At 37.3% G+C, this 24,138-nt stretch overlaps 1 protein-coding gene across 1 annotated transcript in view; it reads left to right on the top strand.

Annotated features, from left to right (window-relative positions):
• Nucleotides 1-24,138, top strand: part of TERT (telomerase reverse transcriptase) — a 66,513-nt gene that overhangs the window by 18,254 nt on the left and 24,121 nt on the right. The window contains exons 4-16 of the mRNA XM_074546778.1: nt 1,555-1,744; nt 3,061-3,243; nt 4,621-4,782; nt 5,168-5,263; nt 7,244-7,329; nt 9,170-9,283; nt 10,984-11,055; nt 12,804-12,989; nt 14,175-14,301; nt 14,593-14,654; nt 16,013-16,137; nt 16,496-16,633; nt 20,340-24,138. The exon at nt 20,340-24,138 is cut by the window's right edge and continues 24,121 nt beyond it. Of these exons, the coding sequence (XP_074402879.1) occupies nt 1,555-1,744; nt 3,061-3,243; nt 4,621-4,782; nt 5,168-5,263; nt 7,244-7,329; nt 9,170-9,283; nt 10,984-11,055; nt 12,804-12,989; nt 14,175-14,301; nt 14,593-14,654; nt 16,013-16,137; nt 16,496-16,633; nt 20,340-20,443 (1,645 nt within the window). The 3' untranslated portion in view covers nt 20,444-24,138. The remainder of the gene's footprint in view (nt 1-1,554; nt 1,745-3,060; nt 3,244-4,620; nt 4,783-5,167; nt 5,264-7,243; nt 7,330-9,169; nt 9,284-10,983; nt 11,056-12,803; nt 12,990-14,174; nt 14,302-14,592; nt 14,655-16,012; nt 16,138-16,495; nt 16,634-20,339) is intronic.

Raw genomic sequence — 24,138 nt, 5'->3', positions numbered from 1 at the left:
AATGAAGATCTGCCGATATCTGGCCTTTGTAATCACTTTCAAAGGAAGCCATATTTTTTAGTATAGTGATAGAGGTTTGTTAGGGCTTTTTTCCTTCCAGTCTTGAGTGTGAGCTGTAAAGGGAGGGAGGGAAATCTGATCATTAGTTTTTTTCTGTTGAACTGGAGTGACTTGTTTTATCCTGGTTATCCATTTAATGGTATAGTAGATGTTGTGTTCAGCAAAGAATGTAGTGTTATAAAGAGTAGTGATCCCTCACTGTGGAAAAGCAATAATTTCTACTTTCCTTTGGGCAGCATCCATACCAGGAATTTAATTTGAAAATTTGAATATTAATGCTCAAAGCTCTCTTTTCAGTAGCTCAACTCACGGGCCTTGCATGCCACTATACCTTCTAGGTGTCATGCCCTGTATCCCTCAGATGCTGAGAGTCCCAGGCAGACAGATCACGAGCTTCTATTTGAGTTGTATAGGCATACAAAAGAAGTATTTGTGTACCTCCCTTACCTGCATTCTTGACTTCTCGGGTGTCTCCTAGAGCATCTTTACAAGGTTTCCACCATTCACCCACTCCCTTTTGTAATAGTGTGGCCTCCTTTTGCTAAAGCAGCCTGTTGGATTGTGTGGGATGTAAAAAGTCTTCATGTAAATTTAGATTGATGTCCAGTCTTTTGTGAGGACTTGAATTGCCTCCCTTACTTCCCAGGGTAATATCATAGCCATTAGTCTGTATGGCGCATTTTGTCCATCTGAACAATACCAGCAGTGTAGGAGATTTATCCAGGTCTTTTATTTTGCAGGTAGGGTACTTTAACTCTGCATCTTAAGTAAAAACAAGGGTTTTTACTCCACCACCATTTTCCTGATTCATTGTATGGAAAAGTATTGATTCTGATTTTTTCATGGAACTGTGAATCCTGAGTGGGGGGATCTGAGAGGAAAACACATTTCCCATTAAGGTGAACTTGGCAAGCCCAGAACCTGTGACTCAGGTGCCTTTGGGTCTTCATTATTTTCTGCTCTTTGCTTCAACTGGCTCATCAGAGTCCTGGATAGCTAAAGCCCTTATGTTGTCCGTGAATCCCAGCACCTAATAAGTGGTAGATCCCCGAACTCTGAGGAGTAGAACAGCCATTACAGTTTGTATGTTCTTCCCAGGAGCCGTCTTAGAGTAGTTTTAAGAAGGTTCTTTTCAACTTTGATAATGCCTTTCAAACTTCTGAAACCATGAGCAATATCCAACTTCCCATTTCTTGCATAAAACATATTTCAAAATGTTCATATGTATTCCTCGAATCTGTGCTTAAATTTTAATTTGTGTTAATAAGGGTTTTTATTTGCATTAAGCAGAAATATATGGTTTCTTTTTGTATTACATTGTCATTAAGATGCTGTGATATTGTTTTGAAATTCAGAATTTCATGTCACTTTCTGTAGAGGTTAGTATTTGTATTATCTTAGAAAAATATTTGGCTTTAGTTATCCTAAAGACATTAAATGTTTTAGTTTTCTGCCTTTCCTATTGCTTACACTAAGTGTATATTTGTATTCTAGAAACCATTTTGTCAAAGTACAGCTACGGCCTCTGTCTTCAGAGGAGATTGAAACTATCCATCAAAAAAAATTCATTCCTATGGTATCAAAGCTCCGGTTTATTCCAAAACCAAATGGACTGAGACCCATAGTGAAAGTGAGCGGTGTTGTCAAACCACAAGCACTCAGCAAGGAAAGCAGAGAAAAGAAGGTTTTTATTTACTTCATTGTTTTATATGCATTTGATGTAGGTAGCTGATAAACGGAGTAAGGATTTTTGTTACATAAAACTAGTTTTAACATGGTGGACTGTAGCATTCTGATCAAAATGGCTGAATGGGTCTGTGGCAGCCTAGCTTCTCCCTTTCCAATGCTTAATTACCTCAAGCCTCTGGTTCCAGGATCACAAGCTTCTGTTTCCAAAGCTGCCTTAAGCAAATGAGCCCAATAGAATAACATGGCTTGTAAAGTAATCCTGGTTTTTTTCATATGGGTGAGTCTGGCCTGTTAGGATTTGCCTTAATACTGATAGTGCATGTTGATTGCGAAGTTGCCTGTGGTGCCAGTGAACAGGGGTGAGCTGGGTGCATTGCAGAAGAGGGTCTAAGGAAGGACAAGGAAGCTGGAATGGGCACAGTAGAGAGCTGGGAAGGAAGCTGAGAGTAAATGCAGTGTGGGAACAGACAGAACACAGAATAATCTCAGTGCACAGAATAATATATTTGACAGGGTAGTTAGCCAGAAGGAATAGTGACAGCCCAGTTTCACTATCTTGCCCAGCTGAATTAATTCCTTTTCCTTAAGGCTGAGTCTCCTTCCCAAGATTGAATGTTCCCCAAATGGGTGAGGTGTCAACAGCTTCTTAGCACTAACTGTTCACACCATGTGATCCCAAACCAGGTGAAAAGAACATCAGCTAAAAGCTGTTCCGAGCTGTGGAGTGTTAATTCACATAATATTGCACATTATGGTGTTTACAGAGCTAATCAAACTGCGCGACTTCAGTGCTGCTCTGATGTACTTGGCTATCCCCACAGCTGAGTTAAGTCTTTGCTCAATTACTTGAATAAAGTACCTTGAGAGGCCCAGCTGATGGTGCAGCTGGAGTCAGCATAAAATCTCAGAGCACAACTTCTCTTTGCTGTTCTTGTTGCTGTCATTATCTCCAGCAGAGAGAATTAATGATATTTAAGAAGTTATTTTCAGATCAGTAGTGGATTTGTTTGCTGGCATTAATCTATTTATCACTGTATCTATTACACCTTGATTTCCAAGAGTCAAGTATAGGACCAAAAACATTTTCCATAGGATTTAACTGTACCAAAAGAAAAATCTCTGATACTGTTTTGTCACTTTGAAATAGTTACTGCAGTGATAGTCAGGCTTTCTGAAAAAAGTTGAACAAAATAATAATATAGTAAATACATCAGTTTAATCTCAAACTTCATTTTAATTTTTAATCTTTGTATTGCAAAGAATTTAATGTGTTTCAGCATAATTTAAGGTGATTCTCTTTGATCTCTCTAGATGAATCACTACAACACTCAACTAAAAAATCTGTTTAGTGTATTGAATTATGAACGGACGATAAACACCAGTTTTATAGGCTCTTCAGTGTTTGGGAAAGATGATATCTACAAGATATGGAAGCAATTTGTTACAAAGATTCTTGAATCTGGTGGTGAAATTCCTCATTTCTACTGTGTAAAGGTATGTATTTTTAGTTACATGTTCAAACTAGCTTTTCAAAGCTAGCTTGTGCAGATACTTTTATAGCTATATTAGCTGTAATACGACTGCATAATTTTTTTTTTCTAAATAAAATTTTGTGCATACTTTCCAGACTAGTTAGTTTTTTTTAGTTGATTGCTTTTTGTGGGTGGGTGACGTTGCAGTAGAGCTTCCTTTGCTTGGGTGTTTTTCTGTCCATCTTTCTGTCATGCAGGAGCTCCCACTTCTGTGCATGCACTGAATTTTTTGCAGTTACATTTAGCTGGGTATAAAATAAAATAAAATATCTGGGAGACAGATAGAAGCTCAGATAGCCTTTTGAACCATATGAAAACCAGAAAAAATGTTCTATGTACCTTTGAATAGATTCAGTGTCTCTTAACAATTTTGTTTCTTCTATCTCACTATCATTAGTTTCTGTTGAAAATGAACACATGACTTCTGGTTGGTGTCTTTCCAAGAAGTTTCCTCTCCCACTTTGAAAAAAATCAGTGCTTGTGGTAGCCCATGTTTTAAAGGAGTTTGTTCTTCATCTTCACACTTCTGTCAGTTCTGTCTAGCAGGCAACATTTTGTGTTTGATTTCCATTCATAGCTTTGAATTAGGGCAATGTATACAGAAATATGTAAATTACACAGGTTTGTATGTGTTGTAGGGGGGCTGTGTTCTCATCTCTCATATGTCACTTGTCATCCTGCCCTGAAATAACTTTCATAATTTCGCTTTGTTATCAAGTCAAGGACTTGACCCTTTCTAGCCAAAGGGTTAAGTCCTTGACATAATCTGTTTTATAATAATCCTAAGATTGTTGCTTCTACAGAAAGTTTTCTCAGTTTACTCCTGGAACTTCTACAGAAAGTTTCTCCTAGTTTACTAGGACAAGTAAAAGCCGACCTAGGTTTCCAATATGAAAAGGAAAGGAAGGGAAAGGTGAAATATGTAGGTTTGTAGCTTTCCAGAAGCCTAAAATGCCATCTCCATGGCCATATGGTGAGGCAAGTTTCTTAAAATATTGAAACATAAAAATACTAGTTATTAACTTAAATGATTGGAGGTTAGTGTTAGAATTAAGGTTGCATGTGGTATAATCTTGTGTTAATAGTAAGAATTATGTTAAAACTGATCATTTGGATATTCCTTTCTAAGGTAGTACTTATTGAATGGGGAAAGATCTTTCAGATAAGCAGTGAGTTTTTGTTTTGTCAGGAATTAGGCCTGAATGGTGCAATAATTTTACTCCCATGTGTTCTATCCTTCAGCCTTTCTTACATACTGCAGCAATACTTCCGCTATACTACCAGAATGTTTACAGCAATATTGCTGAATATGTAGTGGAAGATATTTCTTGTGTTTCAGGCTGATGTGTCCAGGGCTTATGATAGCATTCCTCACAACAAACTGGTGGAAGTGATTTCGCGGGTCCTGAGGCCTGAGAAGAGAACCGTGTACTGCATACGGCGCTACGCTGTCATTATGATTACCCCAAGTGGAAGAGCCAAGAGGCTCTATAAGAGACATGTACGACTTCCTGATTTCTTCTCTTTGCTGTTAGAAGAATATTTTGGTCCAAGGAAAGTTTTGCCTTCATAGCTTTTTTTAGCCACCCTTTGAAATGGTTAAGTACTTAATAAACATTTTTTAATGCTGTCAGATATTTTCCAGGGGTAGAAAAGCTTGTTTTTATTCCATACCTTTTAAAGTTTTTACTCACTCTTAGTAAAAATAAAGATAAATGTGTTGTGGAAATAGAGATTTGTGGGTGAGACATTTCATTTAGAAGAATTGTTGGATTAAAATAATGCAATAAGGCTCGTTCTTTGATCTTCACTGAACAGTAAAGTCAGTTACTGAATGTTTTATTGCTTTTATCATTTGTTTCTTTACAATTTAAACAATTACACAGGTTTCTACTTTCAAGGACTTTATGCCAGACATGAAGCAGTTTGTCTCCCAGCTTCAGGAGAATGCCTCATTGCGAAATGCAATAGTAGTTGAACAGGTAAGTATTGTAAGGCTTCTTTTCAACTGAAAAAGAAAGCTGCAGAAGAATTAGAGGCAGATTGGGATTTTTACTTGTATGTACATATTATGTGGTGCCATTACTTCTCATCTAGTTAACCAGCACCTTCTTTCTTCTGTAGAAAGACTTTTGTCATCTCTTCTCTGATGTTTGTAACAGGCTCTGAGTGTTCAGCGGGAGGAGTGCACCAGAAATCTGACTAAAAGTCCTTCTTGACTTTTCTCAGATTTTCTCATTATTTTATCAAACTTTTATTTTAACCAGTGTTTTCTTTTTCCTTTCCTAATTTCATTGTTTCTTGCAACAGTCCTCAAGTGAGAAATTAACTATTTATAAAAGCGGGTATCAACACTTCCTATCTCCAAAACGTAGGGAAGTAAGAATGAGTAAAATTAATTATAAGCCAGATAGCTAAGGATGTGCCATCTTGACTTGCAAACTGCACAGCTTTTTGTCTGTTGTTTGTTTTAAGATCTTATTTTGTGCCTAATTAAAAATTTTAAAAAACTGATTTTAAGGATTACCTGTCAAGGTGGATGAGAGTGAACTTTCTTTGAGGGGAGTTAAGTACTAAGCAAACAAGATCAACTCCCAAGTTTTTGTTTAAAGAGATTTCTTGCTTTTGGTGAGTTAACATATGGTTAAAAATTACATGTATTTTAACTTTACTCCAACTGATGCTTTGTTGCAAGAAGCAAGCATCCTTCAGTTTTCATTCTTGATACAAGTGTTTGTTCTCAAGACTTCTTTCTGGGTAAGGAGCATGACAAAGGCATAGAAGTAGGTGATAGGCTCAGACAGTTTCATCATGCATTTCCTTGCTTGGAATCATGATGTTCCATAATAACAACCTACAAGATTTCCTGAGCATCCAATGAGCAGACAGGTATGTTCTTTCAAGCTAGTAATTGCTCTTCAAATTTTTCTTCTCTAAACCTGGCAGTTTGACAAGATTGGCAAAAGGTGATTTCTAACATACATGTGAAATGATCTTGTATATCTGTGGACATAGGAGTAGAATATCTGGTGTGGCTGGTGTACAATTCCAGGATCCTACAAAAATAAAGTCTAATGAGTACCTGGATGAAAAGGGAAACTAGCTGGATTGCTGATGTATAAGTACATTTTATCTTTTTCAAACTGATTTAGAGAATTAGACTAGATATTGCATGAGCAGCAGTGTTCTATTTAAAAATATTTTCTGTTTGAAAACAATTTGTGTGTCATTATCTTAAAGAACAAAGTATCTTTAGAAAAGTGTCATGTCAGGCTGGGTGTCTGTACCACTGGTACATCACCTTATCTTTTCAATGCAAATAACCATGATCTTGGATGGTCTATCAAAGGCTGGGTGCATTTGTCTGCATCTGTCTAATCTATGCAAGTAGTAAGTAATAAGTAATTTAATTTTAATTAAGTCATTGTTAAGGGTATTTAAATAGTTGTACATGAATTTTTTATCTTATCATTTTTAACAAAATGTTCCATAAATATTGGGTGGACAGCAATGCATGGAAGTCTTTGTAATACATGAAGAAGTGTGTGTTTTGCAGCAGAATGGGCAAGTGAGTGTGTCAAGACTTCGGGAATCATAAAGATTGTGACATACAGAATTGTCCTACAGGATAGAAAGTGGCCAAAAGAGCAGGGTGTTGTACCTTGTAATAATACAATATATTATGCCAGCACTTTAAAAAGTGGGTTTAGTTGTTATATTTGATTTCTGCTAACACAAAACAACAACAAAAAAAAAACCCAACATCCAACAAAAATTAACTTGTTGGATGTGAGCAACTTTTTAGTATGTACATTCAGATCTTGGGTTTTGGGTTTGTCTTTTCACTTACATAGGGGTTTGAGCTGCTATAGTCTACTTTTTTAAAGCTTTCTTTGTATCTTCAAAGTTATAGTGTACTTTTCATGTATAGTGTACTTTGTTTTGTTTTGTCATATTTCTAGAGCTTAACTTTCTATGAGACAAGTTCCAGCCTGTTTAATTTTTTCCTTCAAATGATACAAAACAGCATTCTGGAGATAAGGAACAGGTGAAAAAGAAATTTGTTATTCTATTATAGTATGCTTTGTTTGTTTGTTTATTTCTTGTTAAGAGGATATGTTTAATTGACTTTGGGGACTTTTGAATAGCTTTCTTTTAAAGATTTTTAAATTTCATATTAGTGAGAAATTTGTGTTTCAGTTTAAGCTCCAAAAAAGCATGAAGAGTTTGGAGTCAGCTTTATGTTTAGTAAAATTTCTCTTCCCTACCTGGGTGATGTTAATTATTTACAGTGCATTATTCCATAGAATGGGGAATAACCTTCATAACTTATACTATTCAATAGCATATGCAATAACCTTCATTTAAAACTGCAAATGTAATTCAAAAGGAATATACTTTAAAATAGTGGGATCCATAGTGGTGAGCAAAAGCAAGAGTAACATCCTAGCAATCATGCAAAAGCCTTGTTAGTCATTTCCCTGAAGTTGCAATGGTTTTGCTCTTTGACAAGTTGCAATAAAAATAAAAGGCAGTAGCAATAGGAATTTAAATTATTAGCAACTCCAAAATTAAGAATCACATGTTTCAGAAAGTAGTAATGCAGATTTCTTGTTGTGTTGGTAGAGATACTGTCTTGGTACTTATATTGCCTCCAGGTGGCAAATGTGTACCATGTCTAAAAAAAGAAGTACTTACATGATCACTATTTGTAAATTCAGGGTGATTTATGTTAGAGTGAATAGCTTCTAACTCTGGAAAAAATACCTTTGTTTTAGCACACTTATTTTAGAATCTCACAGGATTGAGGGAGAGTGAGAAATGCTCTCAAAGAGTCACATAGAAGCATGTTTATATTTTTTCTAGCATTGATGCTTACACTCCCTTTGGCAGGATTGTAAGAATGCTCTTGTGGCATACTTGAATAATGACTAACCAACGTGAGTATGCTTCATGGAATTTTAATGGTTTCAGAGAAAGCACACCCTGACAAAACCACCTTCACACTTTCAATTTCTGTCACAACTTGACTGAAAAAATACTGTTTGTCCTGAAATGAACTTAGTCCTTTTAAGTAGCTTGTTCTTGTTTGTCACAAAAACCCCCATATGCTCAGTAAATAAATAGAAATGTCTCTTTTCCTCTTGAAAAAATCACAGTCAACACTAACTTGATGTTTTGAGAAAAATGCTGATTATTGAGCTGATTATCTAAGCAATCTTCTAATACTATTTGATACATTTAACAAAAGTCTGTAAGAAAATAAAATCACTGCCAGGAGTGTTTTCAGATGACTGAAAATACAGGTAGGATCAGTGCTCAAAAGTAGTATGTGGTCTAAATTTATTCTCTTCAGCTTCACCAAGCTGTGTGGTGTAATACTGGGGACATGGACATTATAGTATCTCACTGCTTCAGAGAAGTATTGTGAAAATAATTCCCTGGGGTTTTGTGAGCCATTCCCATTTGGTTGATGCCAGCATAGAAAATTCTTCCAGTGCACTTTGTTTTGTGTATAAGAAGACTTCTCTTGAAGCTGTCACAGTAACATGTAACATAAAGAATTAAAAAACTTGAATGAAGGATGTGTCTGCAGCAGAAGAAGGCATCGTGGTTTGAGATCAGTTATGCAATTTCTTTTTTTAATGGCAGTTGTCTCCTGGAGTTTGTTAATACAAAGGAAATACGTGAATTAGTGGGTTTTTTTCACTGTTAAAATTAAAACTTCTAGATCTCTATATAGATTCTTAGAAGAAAGAACAAAAAAAACCTAAGGCTAACTGGCAAACATATAGCATATTTCTTATGTTATACTTGGAAAAAATATTTAACAGCTATTGTGATCTTGTTACATGATGTCTTTTTTGTTTTCTTTTATTCTTTGGTAGGTACTACTTACAGTGCTGTGGAATTCCACAGGGCTCCATTTTGTCAACCTTACTTTGCAGCTTATTCTATGGAGATATGGAAAACAAATGGCTCTCTGGAATAAAGCAGGATGGGTAGGGATGCTTTGTTCTGTGCTCTGTTACAGTAATTTATAATATGTAGTACATACTGTTGGAAATTTTCTCTGACATTTAGTTTTGAATTTCAAGGATTTCCAACTTCATTAGGAGTATGCTGCACATCTCTGCAGCTTCAGTGAAAATGTGGTTGTTTTTTGGGGAGAATTTCCCCATTGCAAGACTGAGAAGAAAATGCAGAGAAGCTTTTTTCTATCTTTGGTAGGAGATTTATTCTTAGAAGGGACACGGTAAGGAGTCTTACAAGCTGCTCTTGTACTTCTAAGAAGTTTGTCTCATTCCTTCCCACATAATCTGTGGTCTTTCCGCCTCAGACAAGATGAGATGTTTTTTACATACTTTCTGATACTGATACTCCGGGCTTCTGCCTGAGGGCTTTCCAATCCACTGTCAGTAAATCTTAACATTTTATCAAGGTCAGAGCTTTATAGCAGATTTTTATGGGGTATGTTGGTTCTTGTTTGAAGCCCTGTATGATTTTTGGTAAATCTTCTCAGTCTTTGTGCCCTGCACGTGCTTGCTCCTTAGGAAGTTGACAGAGAGCTAGTCTGATAAAAACTTTACCAATTTATTAGCTGTAAAATTTTTGAGGTTCCTTTTACCTTTGTATGAACAGATCCCCATCTGAATCCTGGGTTAGGGCATATAGTCATGAGCTGGACCCTGAACCTTGTGTTCAGACATCTCCCTTCATTGCTGTGAATTCTTCCGCCCCCCCCCCCCCCCCCCCCAAAAAATAAAAAAGAACTGTGGGAATATTCCAGATAAGTACATGTGTCTGGTGTCTCTTCTTGGGAGGCTTGCTGGGTGTCAGAATTTTAAACATTTCCCTGTAAAAGTAGTACTTCTTACAGACTTCAGGATGTTCTGATGTGTGAAAAGCTGTTGATTTCAAAGGGTGTTTAGAAAGGGGAAATTATGAAACTGATTCAGAAGAATGCACTCTTTAATGTAGCGGCTGTCGTTATGTAGAGCAGATTTTAGAATGTTGTTTAGGTGTCTGTTGAATGATCTTGATGATTTAATTTGTCCTTTAAGTCAGAAGAATAAGGTAGTTATTGACTTGGCTGGGCCAAGGTGCATAGTGATGGCAGTACTCTTGCTTTGAAGATGAGACTGTACATCATCATCTCCAGAGCTACCTCTCTGTGGTCTGCTAGGCAGGATTTACCAGAAAAATATGGGCGTGCTTGGGGTCTGAATTCTGTTGGAAAACTTCACCCTTTGCAGTGCTAGATGGTACTCTGGTTTACAGTCAAGCTATAGCTTCATAAACAAGTTATTACCTGGGAAACAAAGAGAGAGTTAGAGCCCACCAAGAATCTACTTGTCTACCTTGTCTGGCACCTCTTTCCCTTGTCTTGTCAAGAAAAATACTGCAAATTCTGCCTTAGAAAAGTGTAAAGCCCTTTATCCAGGGAAGCCATTGTGGAATAGTTTGTATGTTGTAAATTCCTTTCATGTTTCATCTAGCCGGTCTCATTGGTTTTTCATTTTATTTTTTTCATTTATGTTTAGGAAAGAAGCAAAACAATATTTCTTGATGAGCCTCAATTTGGCCTCTACCATCTTGTGAATTAAAATAGGCAGGCACATTGTTGCTCTGAAGTGTATGAAAAAACTTTGAAAAGACTGCGTTTTAAAAAAATCTAAGATTGGTTTCTTCTTGATTACAGAGTCCTAATACGTCTCATTGATGATTTTTTGCTGCTTACACCACATTTAATGAAGGCAAGAACTTTTCTAAGGTATGCTGTTAGAGACATAGTCTGCAAATTAGTAAGTGTTATTATCTTTTATGTAATTGTTTATCATCTTTATGCACATAGGTGTATTTGTTTTATGAGTTAACAATCAAGGGCTATTTTGGAGTCCTTGGTAGTAGCCTGTGCTTGGGAAGAATCTTAAAACTGTATTCTTGATTGTCAGTTAACAAACTGTTGCAGTTCACATACTGGGCAATTCCTGCTAAAGTTTAAATTAGGGACCTACCTACTAACCTTGGTGGAGCTTCAAGCAAAAATTAGTATTGCAGCCTAACCAAAGCAGATGACAGTTGTCTTTGAAAACCATTTTCCCTCAATTTTTTTAAGATGCCGTATTTACATTCTCAAAATATTTTTATTGGGAACTCATGCTGCTGTTTTCTGTTACCCAGGAAAGAATGCAGCTCTGGTCCAATCCAATATTGCTAAGAATTCCAAGGTCGTTAACATTCCATGATGAGTATCTGAAGATACCAATAGCATGGTAGTATGCAGTTCACACTGAAGTTTTAAAACAGTAATTCTTTGTTGTGGTTCAGAACTACATTTTCTTTAAAAATTGAATCCCAGAAGCTCCTGGTTACTGCAGATAGGAGTGTACAGTCAGTCCTAGGGGAGTTCTGCTGATGCCAAAATTAATTTAAAGGATCCACGGGACAGGTCTTGAAGAAAAGCTTAGCATCTGCAGTGTTGTCAGTTGCATCATGCTTTTCAGTAGTCACAAAGATGCAGCTCTGTTGTGAGCTTGAAAGGTAATGGAACAATCAGTTAAGGACAGTATGAATTGTATGAAATAGTGGTAGTGTGTTTTGAAGACTTCATTTATCCTCATTTCCTTATCAGAACAGAAAGCAATTTCTAGGGATCTGTGGGTTTACAGAAAAATCAAACTAACAGTGAGGGCTTCAAGCTATTAATCTCTAATAACATCTTTTCAGCACAATGTCACTTGAGTAGCAGTGCAGATATTGTCCTTCTTGCCCTTTGAAGTTGTCTGCATCTTTGTTCTATATCAGCTTCTCTCTGTAGCCTTTTCTGTGAGAGATTTCCACAACTGTTTACAGATCAGATCCTATGATAACCAGGTTTTCCTAATGTAGTATTAGAACTGGGGGACTCAGTAAATTAATTTTGAGGAGACAGCATTAAGACTATGACTCCCCAAGAAAAGGAGCCTAGCTCTTCCTCTCTTTAAAGCCTGCACATAAGTACATTACCAATTTAGGCAAACTGCTTCTTGTCCATGACACTGCTGATCCAGTCTGTAGCAGGTAATCTGGCAGTGAAGACATTCTTAGGGAAAATGTTCCCCTTCAAGACTTTTCATCAGATAAGTGAGGTTCCTGTTATATGGATTCTCCTTGGTTTTGTTAACTTCCAAAAAGAGGAACATGTCATCTTTTACCAGTGATTTTTATTTCAGAGGTTTCTGTGACTGTGGTTTATACAGCTTGACTCAAGCGTTGCATAGCTGATGTGCTTAATTTGCATTAATCTGTAAAATTTTTTCTCCATTATACTCAAGTTTGTTTATTTTATATATTTATTTGCCTGTAATGTCTTCTCTTTCTTTATTTCTAGCTGTGTTCCTTAACCTGAAGAGTTGGCTGTGGTTCCCTTCATTCTTTGATTTCTGCCCTTTTGTTCAAGATTTTCTGTCTTGCAGCATGGTGCCAGTTTTTGTCTGCTTTGCTGGGGGGGCTTAGCCTAACTGTTGATATCTGTTTTAGGACTCTAGCAACAGGTATTCCTGAGTACGGCCTTTTAATAAACCCAAATAAGACAGTGGTGAATTTTCCTGTTGATGATATCCCAGGATGTTCCAAATTTAAACAGCTGCCAGATTGTCGTTTGATCCCATGGTGTGGTTTGTTATTAGATATAAAAACACTTGAGGTTTACTGCGATTACTCCAGGTAAATAGAGTTGTGCACTCCAGTGGGAGAAGCACAAGGGTGTGTTGGGAATGGTGTAGTTGAATTAATTGCAAAATAGATTGGGATTAATTTGGTATAGACTACAGGGGCTAGCAATCCTTTCAACATCAGAAGTGTTCCCTCTGATACACTTCAGATGGGCAAGAATGTGTGGGATGGGGAACTTTTCTTTAAACTAGCAACCTTGACCATTTAGACAAAACAATCTGAAGTGGCATAGAAGTCCAGACAGGATAATAATGTATCCTACTGAAAAGTTCTGTAGACCCTGAGCTACGAGATATTTATAAAGAACAAAAAGAAAGACTGGTTTAAACTCAAGGATAATGTTGCTTCGTTAGCTTCATTATTGACCATTTTTAGTATAAACAGCCCTTAAGCATTTAAGTGAAAAATTAGGAGGAAATTTTCCACCAATAGGGTGGTAAAGTTCCTCAGTAGTCTTCCTAAACATAAAAGCTTGGTCACTTTAGGAAATGAATTTATATGACATGATTTCCCATAGCAAAGGACCAAACTCAGCAGCCAAAGAGATTTATTCACTAGCTGAGTTCTTGAAAGAAAAAGTTTATGTTGAAAAGGGTATTGATGCTACTGGTCTAGGAGGCACTAATCAGAATCCCAAATCATGGAGTTGTTTATGTTGGAAAAAACCTCTAAGATCAAGTCTAACCATTAACCCGGCACTGCCAAGCCCACCAGTGTTTGTTTCAAGGCTTTGCTTTTGATAAGTATGACTTAAGTAGCTGGAACATTGGGGTTGTTCCAGTAGCTAAGGTGGCTTCAAGCCTAAGCTCCTACATTGCATGGATCATAGATATAGATAAGATGATTGTCACTGGAGTAATTAATAATGTTCTGGCTAGACAATGTGTTTAAGAAATACATTTAGTTTGTTTTTAAGGTTATCGATTTAGCTTTTTTTAGCAGGCTGAATTTTTCAACCCTGAGATATTGAAGTCAGCCCTTAGCTAAATACCCTTAATGCCACAGGGCCTAGTCTCTTTCAACATTTAATTTAATTATGGTCATCTTTTAGCTACTGGTTCATTGATTAGCAGGAAATCTCTGTAATATGGGAAGTTAAATGAGGCTTACTTTACAGAATTTAATTTAATCTGTTAGCCCATAAAGTTTAACTACTTTTTTTACTTTTTTTTCTAGTTACAGCTGTACTTCTATCAGATCAAGTCTTTCCTTCAATTCAAGTGTAACAGCTGGGAAAAACATGAAATACAAATTGAGTGCAGTCCTCAAACTGAAATGTCATAGTTTATTTCTTGATTTACAGGTGGGAATATGATAATGGATATTTGGCAATATAGTGATTAGTGATGAAGAGCATTAAAACTGCTTTGAGTTCTAACATAAAAGTTTGTTTTGAGAGGAAATCCATATAATCTGGGAATGTTGACATCCAATAAAGTGTAGGGTTTCAGAACTAATCCTTCACAACACTGTTAACTTAGTTGCATAAAAGAAATCTTTTAAGTTTAACATAAAATGTTTTTTGTCTACATCTTCAACAAATTCTATTATGCCACTAAAATATTCTTATAGCTCTGTTTCTGTTCTGTTCTAGATCAACAGCCTTAGAACAGTTCTCATTAACATCTATAAGATATTTTTACTCCAGGCTTACAGGTGGGTCACTGTCTTCTGAAGTGTCGGTATTTCATTACTCTTTCTTGCCACATGGAGGAGCTATGAATCAGAAAACAAGTGTGCCATGAAGGTGTGCAGTATATATATATATATGTATAATGTGTGCAGTAGTAAATGTCAGTAGTGGGTCAAGTTATTCTTGTTTCAACACTGTTCTTAAGTAATACTGTTAGGTTTAGCATACAGGAATATATTAGATTTGTGTGTTCAAGTGATACTTTGCCAAATGGATTTTCAGTGTCTTGGTTTTGACAGCTGACCTCAACATAACCTGTCTGTTTTGATTCAGGAGTATGATAAGAAGCCTTCTTAACCATTTTATATTTAGATTAGTTAAATATTAGGCAGTTTATATTTAGAACTTTGTATCTGTTAAAGTCATACAGAACTTTGACCAGTATTACTCCAGGTAAAGAGAGGTTTCATTATACAAAGTTAATTGTAGTTTCTTATTGCTGCTAACTTTTTAGTTGCTCTTTAGCTGGTAATATCTTGGCATTTGTGGCCGTGGTTTGATCAGTAGAGGAAGTGAATGTTTTAAACAAAGATAAGGGAAAGAAATCAAAACTGATAAGCAAGTTGGAAGAAAATGCTAAATTATGTAAATTGAAAACTTGGAATGATTGGCAGCAGCAAGTAATTGGGCTTTTATTGTTTTAACACAAAAATGTGCAAGGAGTTCTGCAGTGTTCACAGAAATCAGATGATGTTCTTTTTCTATGCTCACACTTGTTATGAAGGGACATTTTGGTTTTGTTCTTAAGTTCATCTTGGTCCATGTTCAAGCTGTATTCCTTGTCCTAGAAGTGTAATTGGGTTTGTCTAGTACAGCACTGATGTGCCCAGCTCTTAAACTTTTGGCTTGAGTTGGCTTCCAGATAGTCAGAGGAGTGAGTGTCCTGGTCTGTGAAATCATTTGGAAGTCTATTTTCTTGCATACTTCAACAGAATTTATTGTGGGGTTTTGCTTTGCTGCTGCTTCTCACTCTCTCTCATGTGAGTGTTCTCTGGTGGCACGGTCTGTGATATGGAATTGGTGACAATGGGTAGTTTAGTTTTCCCTGCACATAACACAGTTATGCTATCCTCAGAGGAGAAGTCTGCTGCCAAGGCAAATGGCTTCAAGATCTTCTTTCAGCATAAAATTTAGAAACAAGCATCATTTATGTGTGACATTCCAGGAATGTGTATATATGGGAGAGGTGTCATGCAGTGACAATGTTGAGCTAAAGACTGTTGTGTGCATTTACATGTTGTATAGTGTCTAAGCTATGTAGTCATAGTTTCACTTGAAATTGCAAATGACTTTTTATTAAAGAGGCTGTTTTTGTGAACAGGTTCCATGCCTGTGTTCTCCAGTTGCCATTCAGCCAGCAAGTTAGAAAAAATCCTGATTTCTTCCTAAGGATTATCTCTCAGACTGCATCATGCTGCTATGCTATCCTGAAAACAGTAAATGCAGGTATAGGATGTTAATGGCAATGAAGCAGTGGGTTTGGATTGGATTTGTTTGGAGTTTTTTTAGACAAATAGAACGTCTTGAATGTGCAGTCCAATGGTGTAATTTTGGGATAAAAATCAGGAATTAATATTGAGAAATGCATAATAAGAATCACAGTGCATTTTTCTTCTAAAACTCAGTTTTCTGAAGATTGTGTTTCAAGCATGAGTTTCTTAGTTTTCTGCTGATGCACAAGACTTCACTGACTGCACAGGTGCCTAGTAAAAAGTCCTGGGGTGATTTTATAGAAGGAGGAGACCAGATGTACTTGTTAATGCTCATCATTTTCAGTTACATTATTTTCCTTTTCTATCTCTAGGGGTTGCTAAAGATAACAAAGGTGTATCTGGCATATTCCCTATTCAGGTAGCAGAATGGCTCTGCTACCATGCCTTCACTGTCAAGTTGTTAAATCATGAAGCTGTTTACAAATGTCTGCTTACATCCTTAAAAGTCTGTAAGTATTCAGCTGTTTTTACAGTTTTGTCTATGGTTCATTGTAATTAAACTTATTTAATGAATAAACTAATGGATATTTGAAGTTTTCTAATCCTAAAATGTTGTTCTCAGATGTACATTAATGATCTTCCTGATTTTATTCAAATTTACTAAAAACTTCAAATGCTTTCCAGCACTGCATTTTCTAGAGCCTTATTCTCACAGGACAGTTGATGCTTGGCACTCAGAAGGCTTAATAAGACTGTGTTAATCATGTATGTATTGTCAGCAGGTTCAACTAAATGAAATACAAACACTCAAGCTTCTATTTTAAAAAATGTAGATTAACTGGCAACTAAAGCTCCTCCCACAATTTAAACTTTTACCCAAAAAAGTGCCACCAGAGCCACTTGGAAACAGAAGCACTGGCTCTGCTGCATGTGTATTCTTGCAGAGTTGTATTCTTGCAGAGTTGTGATGTTGTTGTTTCTCTGACACTTCCATTTGGTGAAAGATGCTGTCTGTGTCCCTGGGCCCTGAGGAGCTCTTTCCTATAACAGCTGTGCAGTCTGCCTGCAGGCCAGCTCCAGAAATAATAGAATTTTCAGTTTTAAGATACTGAAAGTGGACAGCAAGAGGTTTTCCTGAAGCAGCCAGTGCTGGTGATGAATCTAGCTGCAGTCACGGCCAGACTCTCTATGCTGACTCTGTAATTTGCACTCTGAATGAGTCATTGCTTGGGCCGTTTTGTTATACAAGAGCAAGAAATTCCTGGGTCTCATTCCAGAGTAACACCTATTTGATTTGAAAGATATTATAAGCTTCCTTTGATAGGTGCACTGAGGTCCAGTGCCCCAAAAAGAAAGCAGCTCTTTTTTAGGAAGCATTTCCTTCCCATATCAAAGGCTTGCAACAACGCCTGAGTGCAGAGTCTGAGTTTTGGTGGTGCAGTGTGAATGTATCAAGATGACACTTTCACAGGAAGCAAACCAATGGTTGGGATCTCGATAGCCGCATTCTTGAGAGCTATGGACTTTGTGAGTGGAGCAGAATTCCATCAGCCTTTCCCAGAGGAACTCCTTCTCTGTTACACACTGACACCAAAACCAGAGGCCCCGAGTCTGCTGAGAAGCCAGGGCAGGGCTGCTTGCTTCACTTGGAGGGGACAGGGACTGAAGAGCTAAGCAGAGAATGCAGTAGATAGAACCAGTAGGACAGTGGCTTCTCTGGGAGCTGCCTCACTTCTCTAAGATCCATATAGGGCACATTTGAGTTTTCATCTCTAATGCTGAAGGTTTTGCTTTTGGGATCTTAGACTGGCAGACCACAATCTAGGCCAAAGTTCCACCATCCTTCTCTGTGCATGCTTTGCTGTTTAATCTGACAGTACTTCCAGGGTGGAGGCACAGCCCCAGGCAGCTTTACTGCTCAGCGGAATTTCACCTTCCATGGCTGCATGCATCAGTAAGAGCGGTCTCTGCTGTCCACAAAGTCACACCACCACAGATGCCAGGAAAATGGGCTGGGAAGTAGAGGTGAAGTTTTCCTAGTCTGAATAGCAATTGTCACTAGGTACCTTCTGCTGTACCCATAAAACTGCCTAACTTGCCTAACTGCAGTACTGACCTGAAACTTGCATGTGGTCCAGGCCTAACTCTGTGAACAGTTTTTTACCCAGGAAGAGAAGGCTGGCCACCTGTCAGTTGGCTTCTCTGTCAGTGAGAATTGCCCTTTAGAAAGGTTATTCCCTTTCTTCCTGAATTCCTGGGGAAGCCTGTTAATGTTGTACTTCCTGAGTATTGTGGAGGTGGAGCAGGAAAAGTCCAAAGGTCTGTAGGAAGTCAATGGTGGCGTTCTCTTGAAAAGAGTAATTTTCAGCTATTCTTTCATAAATCTTACTTTCTCTGAGGCAGAATCTGTTCTTCACATCCATAGTGTTAAGACAATTTACTCTTATCTCCAGAATCCAGTTTCTTTTGGAAATATCTGAGACTTCAGGTACTCTACTGAGAGATCAAGGCTTCAGAAGTCTTTGCTTAACTGCTGCTAAGTAGCCTGAACAATTAGCAGGCTGTGACTTGTGACTTTACTATGAAACTTTTAAGATGGAAACTTTCACTGTGATTGGTTGACAGATCTCTGGGGTCCAAGTAATTCAAATGCTATCTCTCCATTTGCTGATAGCCAGCTTAAAATCTTACCTGTACTTGCATTAGCCCTGTTCCACCAGTGCAGCAGAGGTTGATATAATAATTGGTGGTGCTGTACAAAGACATCTTGTGGTGACAAGTCACATGCATACCCTTGGTGTGAATGGGCATCATTATCTCTGTATCCCCAAGGTCTCTGGTCATAGGTGAAGGCTGTTGCTCAGTCCCTGATTGTACATAATGTTTGTATTTGTGTTTTCTTCTGAATTTGGTACTATACTAAGTGTCCCGATCCTTTGGGCATGCACTGAAATCCATTTACAGAGATGTTGATAGTTTTCTATGCAGTTACAAATCAGTTTTGTTTGCCCTGCACCAGACATAGTCCTGGGCCATGTTATTGTAATAAAAAAAAAATCATCTTGTAGAAAAGGTTACTAGAGAGCTAAGCATTATGTAGAGATGTCAGAGCTAATTCTAAACATGGTATTTTAAGTTTTGTCTTCTGGAAATCAGGTAGCATGTGTGGATGTCAGTAGTTATGACAGGGATGGGATCCTGGAAGTTTGCTCAGTATCTCTACATGCTGCAGTAATGTGTAGCACAGAGATAAACAAGGCTGGTGGAGGCCCGTATGTCAACTTAACAGCTGCAATTTCTGTTGTAATTTTGGAGTTTGTATTGGCTGTATAAAACCTATTACCTCTGTAAGATTATGTTGTTGACAGGACTTGATATAAATGTGGTTTTCCCTTGTGTCCCTGCATGTGCCTTTCCATTACTCTCCCTGGGAATCTAAATCAAGCTCATAGATTTTGGGGAGGAGGTTCTTCCCACTGTTTCCAAACCTATTAAATGTCAACATCAGGGGCTTGTCATGAGTTGTCATCATTCTTCAGAGTTAAGTATTTAAAACAGAGTTATTGTTTAACATCCCTCCTGTTATATTACCAGTGGGGAAAGGAGCAAGAGTCTTTCCTTATCATGATAAGATATAAATACATCATCTGTCTTCTTTTCAGATACAGGGCAAATGTTTATTGAGTACTTCTGGCTTTCTGCATCATTGACAATTTTGCTGACTCTGTCTAGTGACGGACTTAAACTGTTGCTAGGATTTTACATGTTCTTCCTAATCTGTAAAAAGTCCTTTTTGCTGTCTATTATATTTCTATTGATGGGACATTCAGTCTTTCAAAGTAACTGTGGTTTAACAGAAGGCCTTATTTGGTGGGTAAAGTTGTTGAACAAATGGGCTTACACTTTTCAAAATGTAATGAAATTTTCAAATCTGAAAAAAAGTCACAAAAAAAGAACGTAGGAGGAATTTGCTCCTTGATTTTCTTTTTTAATATTTTCACATACAGTTTTGAACCTTTTTATTTGTTAGCCTAATTTAAGTGTGGAAGAGCCGTAGCATATTTTATTATAGCTTTTTTCTCCTCATAATTCAGGTGTTTCAGCTTTTTAGGTGGTTTTAGCTAGTATTGATTTCATTGCTTCATTAGCGTTTTCCCTAAACCAGAATGAATAGTTATTTGCAGTTGTAATGAATTGTTTCTGATGTTTTGGTAGGTAAGAGGAGGCTAATCAAAACGATCCCAGAAGATACTGTGGCACTACTGCAGGCAGTGACAGAACCATCTCTTTGTCAAGATTTCAAAGCTATCCTGGACTAACTCATTGAGGTTTATTTCATAATTTTCTCAGGTTTGAAAATAAATGCTGTGTCTTTAGGTGACATCTCTGTAGTTTAGTTTGATAGAGTGGGCCAAGAGCAAGTTCACCCAGAAGTTTTATGTGTCTGTTTCTCAGGTACCCTACAAGGACATAAAAAGAGTAGAGAGTTTTGTTAATACCTTCCTGTTTGGGTTTTTTTTGTTCGTGTGTTTTTTTTTGTAAATTCACAGGCTGTTTGAAGTAATTTATGTTCCATAGTTCTTATCTTCTTGATGAAGGAATCATTAAACTATGTTTTGTACAAAAATATTAACTTTCTTGTTTCAATGAGTTGTCTTGAAGGGCTGTTTTTTACTTCTCTGTGTTGCAGCCAATTTTGTAATAAATTGGCTGGTTAATTGCAATAACACATATTTGTTTCCAGGTCCTTTATTTTATAGTAATCTTTAATATGCTGGTTTGTGTCACAAAAAGCACGGACAGGGCAAATGCCTTTCATGGCAAGATGTAGAAGCTAGAAGTTTTATGCTTTGCAGGTCACAAATAATATATTTCAAAATTTGATTATGTTTGGTTTATGTTTTATTTATTTTGAATACTTGGTGATATTTTTAATACAGTGTTGTACAGAATGATGCTGGTGCATTTATACCTACAAAACAAAAGTTTTTGATTAGATAATCTACCAAGTATATTGCTTTTCTATTTGCATATCTTTGGCTTTCCAAAACCAAATTTTTTACAAGGACATATAGTGGTAGAAAAAGGGAGAATGGCTTTAAACTGGGAGTTGGTTTACGTTCAATATAAGGAAGAAATTCTTTACTGTGATGGTGTTGAGTTGCTGAAAGAGGTTGCCCAGAGAAGTCACGGTTGCCTCATGCCTGGCAAATCCCCACTACACAGGGACTGGTGGTTGAATTGCAGTATTGCAGTCTGTCCTTTAACATCATAACTCAGTTCAAAATGTACAGTCAGTCATACAGGTTTGGGTTTTTTCTGTCTGCAAAGTGGCACTCTTAAAATACATTTTTAAAAAGCCACAGAGCAATTGTTCCTACTAGAGATGAAGAACAACACTCTGGCTCTCCAGCCAGCACCTCAAACATTTAAATGCCCCTATGCCCCTCAGTGGTCTGAGTGATACTGGATGAGGGAGCACTATCAGGAACAACATTGCATAGGAGAGGCTTACCATGTGGCATGAAGAGACAGCAAGATGCACCAACATGAAGAAAGGAGGGAATGTAAACTTGGCCCATTTTTCTCTGTGAGAACATAAACTTATGATGTAGTCTCAGCTGAAAGCGTTTTGTAAAAATGAAAACAGGGTAATGCTTGCAATTCTCCGAGCTGATGTTTGAGCCTTTCCCAACAATTACTGGCTGAGTCATCAGTTTTAAAGAGTAGCTGTTTGTAAACAGATACAAGTACAGTGTAGAAATCACAAGAGAAGATTATTTCTTTAAAAATATCCTTCCCCCAAAAAGGCAAGGGAAAGTAAAGTGAAATTGGTATGTGTTTTCATAAGTGGAGAATGTGGAGATTTGAAGAAGAGTCGGCAGTCTGTACTGGAAACTTGAAGTTGCTACTGTGGTTTATGATAATTGGAAATAAAATGCTATGTAATAGCTTAACCATGGCAGAGGCATACAGTTTTTTGCTCTAAAAATACATGTTTATAATGTTGGGAAGGTAGAAATATTCCATAAAGCTATTGTGGCACAGAACTGTTCTAGAAGAAATAGTGTGATCCATTGTGGTGGTAAAATATATTCTACTTAATTGGTACCAAGGCAGTGCGTTAAACAGCAACTGCTGACAGGAAACGTTTGGGTAGAGTGAATAACTTGAATCCAGAAATATTAAATGAATTACCTTAGGAGCGTTCTGAATCTGTAATGTGGATTTTCAACAATCATTGTACAGCTGGGAAAATTTCAAAATCTTTGAGTTGCGGTGAGGGTTAAGGTCTCAGTATTTAAGAGAAGGTAAGTAGAAGGATTGAGAGCCAAACCACTGAAAGTAACTCCCTGCACTGCAAACGTTGCAAACTACTCAGGAAGTTGAGCTTGCTGGAGGGTTTAAATGGGGAGAGGGAGAAATAGGGCTGAACATTGTTTTTAGTGTGTTTACAGAGCTGTAAGGAAGGAATTTGACAGAAGCCCCTTTAGGGGAGATCAGAGTATCTTGGATGCTTCCATCAAACAAGTCCTTCTCTTCACTATTGCCTTTTGGGAAGGAAATGTGGACTGGGAATCTCAGGTTGAGGTAGGTGTCAAATTTCACAATGTAGAAAACTCCTCTGTGTTCCAGAAGGATTATGCTTTTCTTTCTGCAGCTGTTTATTGTATTATGATAATTTGGGTGTGTCCTTATTTATAGTGCTATTTCAATGCTCCTCCTGAGGCTTTTTCCTTTAATAGGCGATTGATCTCCTTGTTTTAGGGCTGTGGATTCTGTCTAAGGCTGAACATCACCATAGCTGTGTTTGTGTCTTTTACTGATTTACCCCCAAAGAACCCAGGTGGTTCTTGCAGCCTAGACAATTCTAGGAAAGTCTTGTTTGTTGGAACATGATGAATTCGCAGCAGGGTATTAGAGCAAAGAAGATTTGATGGAATATGTAGGTAAAAGATTGGGAAAAGAGCAAGTGGAAGGTGTTTGCATATACGTGCTCCTTCCAGTAACTCAGTCAAGCTATTCAGGAGAAAAATGTATCTGTAGGCTATCATCTTATTCTTCATGAATAAGAATGGAACCTCTAGCACTACCTTTTTTGGAATAAGGCTACAGTTTTGGAATTTTGGTAGAGGTAACATCAGAAGTGCACTGACAACAGAAAAGCAGCGTTCATGCAAGAGTTGCTCAATGCATTTTTCTACATGCCTACTTGAGCTAAACAGTAACTTCAGCTTGTGTTTCCCAGCCATCATTTGTAGTTAGTGGAGCTGAAAATGTCCTCCCCCAGAGTCCTGTCCTGGGTTGAACTGCATGTCTGGTGATCCATAAAGCCTTCCTTCTGCTGAATGGAAGGGACAGCTCAAAAGTCAAGTCTGGATACCGTGACAGTGACTCAAGATGGAGTTATAGATTTTAAAGTCTTTTAGATCTAGTTTAATTATTTTCTCAGCTTCTCTCTATTTTAGTTGGATGTGTTTTTGTTTAAGAACAGAACTCTGACTACTTAAACCTGCTGCATATAGTTGACTGTAGGATTTTAATGAACATTTAGTGATGTGTAGTCAGAAACATGAATATAAAACATATGCTTTAGTTAGTTAAAAATTCTTATTGATGTATTTACAGCTTTATAACCTTAGTCCTTTCTCTTCCTTGACTTGGTTACTCAGCCTGAAGGCAATGTCATGCTTTATCCTCACTTACTTTCTCCATATTTTTTCAGAGGCTGCTGATTCCTTAGGTATTGTGACAAGAGAAATCCTCATCTCCCAGCCCTAGAGAGTGGCCAGGATCTGCAGCCAAGTACAGGAAATCCTGTTTTTCAGTAAACATTAATTTTGTTGTCATGTCCTGTAAGGTTGCAGCTCACTGAAAGGCTGCTATACATCTGCATTTTTGTTATGCTATTCAGCTATTGTGTTTAGTATGAGAAATAAAAGGGGAAAAAATAGGAATTTTGTTTTTACAATATTTTCCACTACAATAAATTCTGGAAACTGCTAAGATATTT

The sequence above is a fragment of the Zonotrichia albicollis genome, chromosome 1 (assembly GCF_047830755.1).
Source record: "Zonotrichia albicollis isolate bZonAlb1 chromosome 1, bZonAlb1.hap1, whole genome shotgun sequence".
Lineage (NCBI taxonomy): Eukaryota > Metazoa > Chordata > Aves > Passeriformes > Passerellidae > Zonotrichia > Zonotrichia albicollis.
The sequence above is the reverse complement of the archived record's forward strand: the minus strand, read 5'-3'. Positions and strand labels throughout refer to the sequence as shown.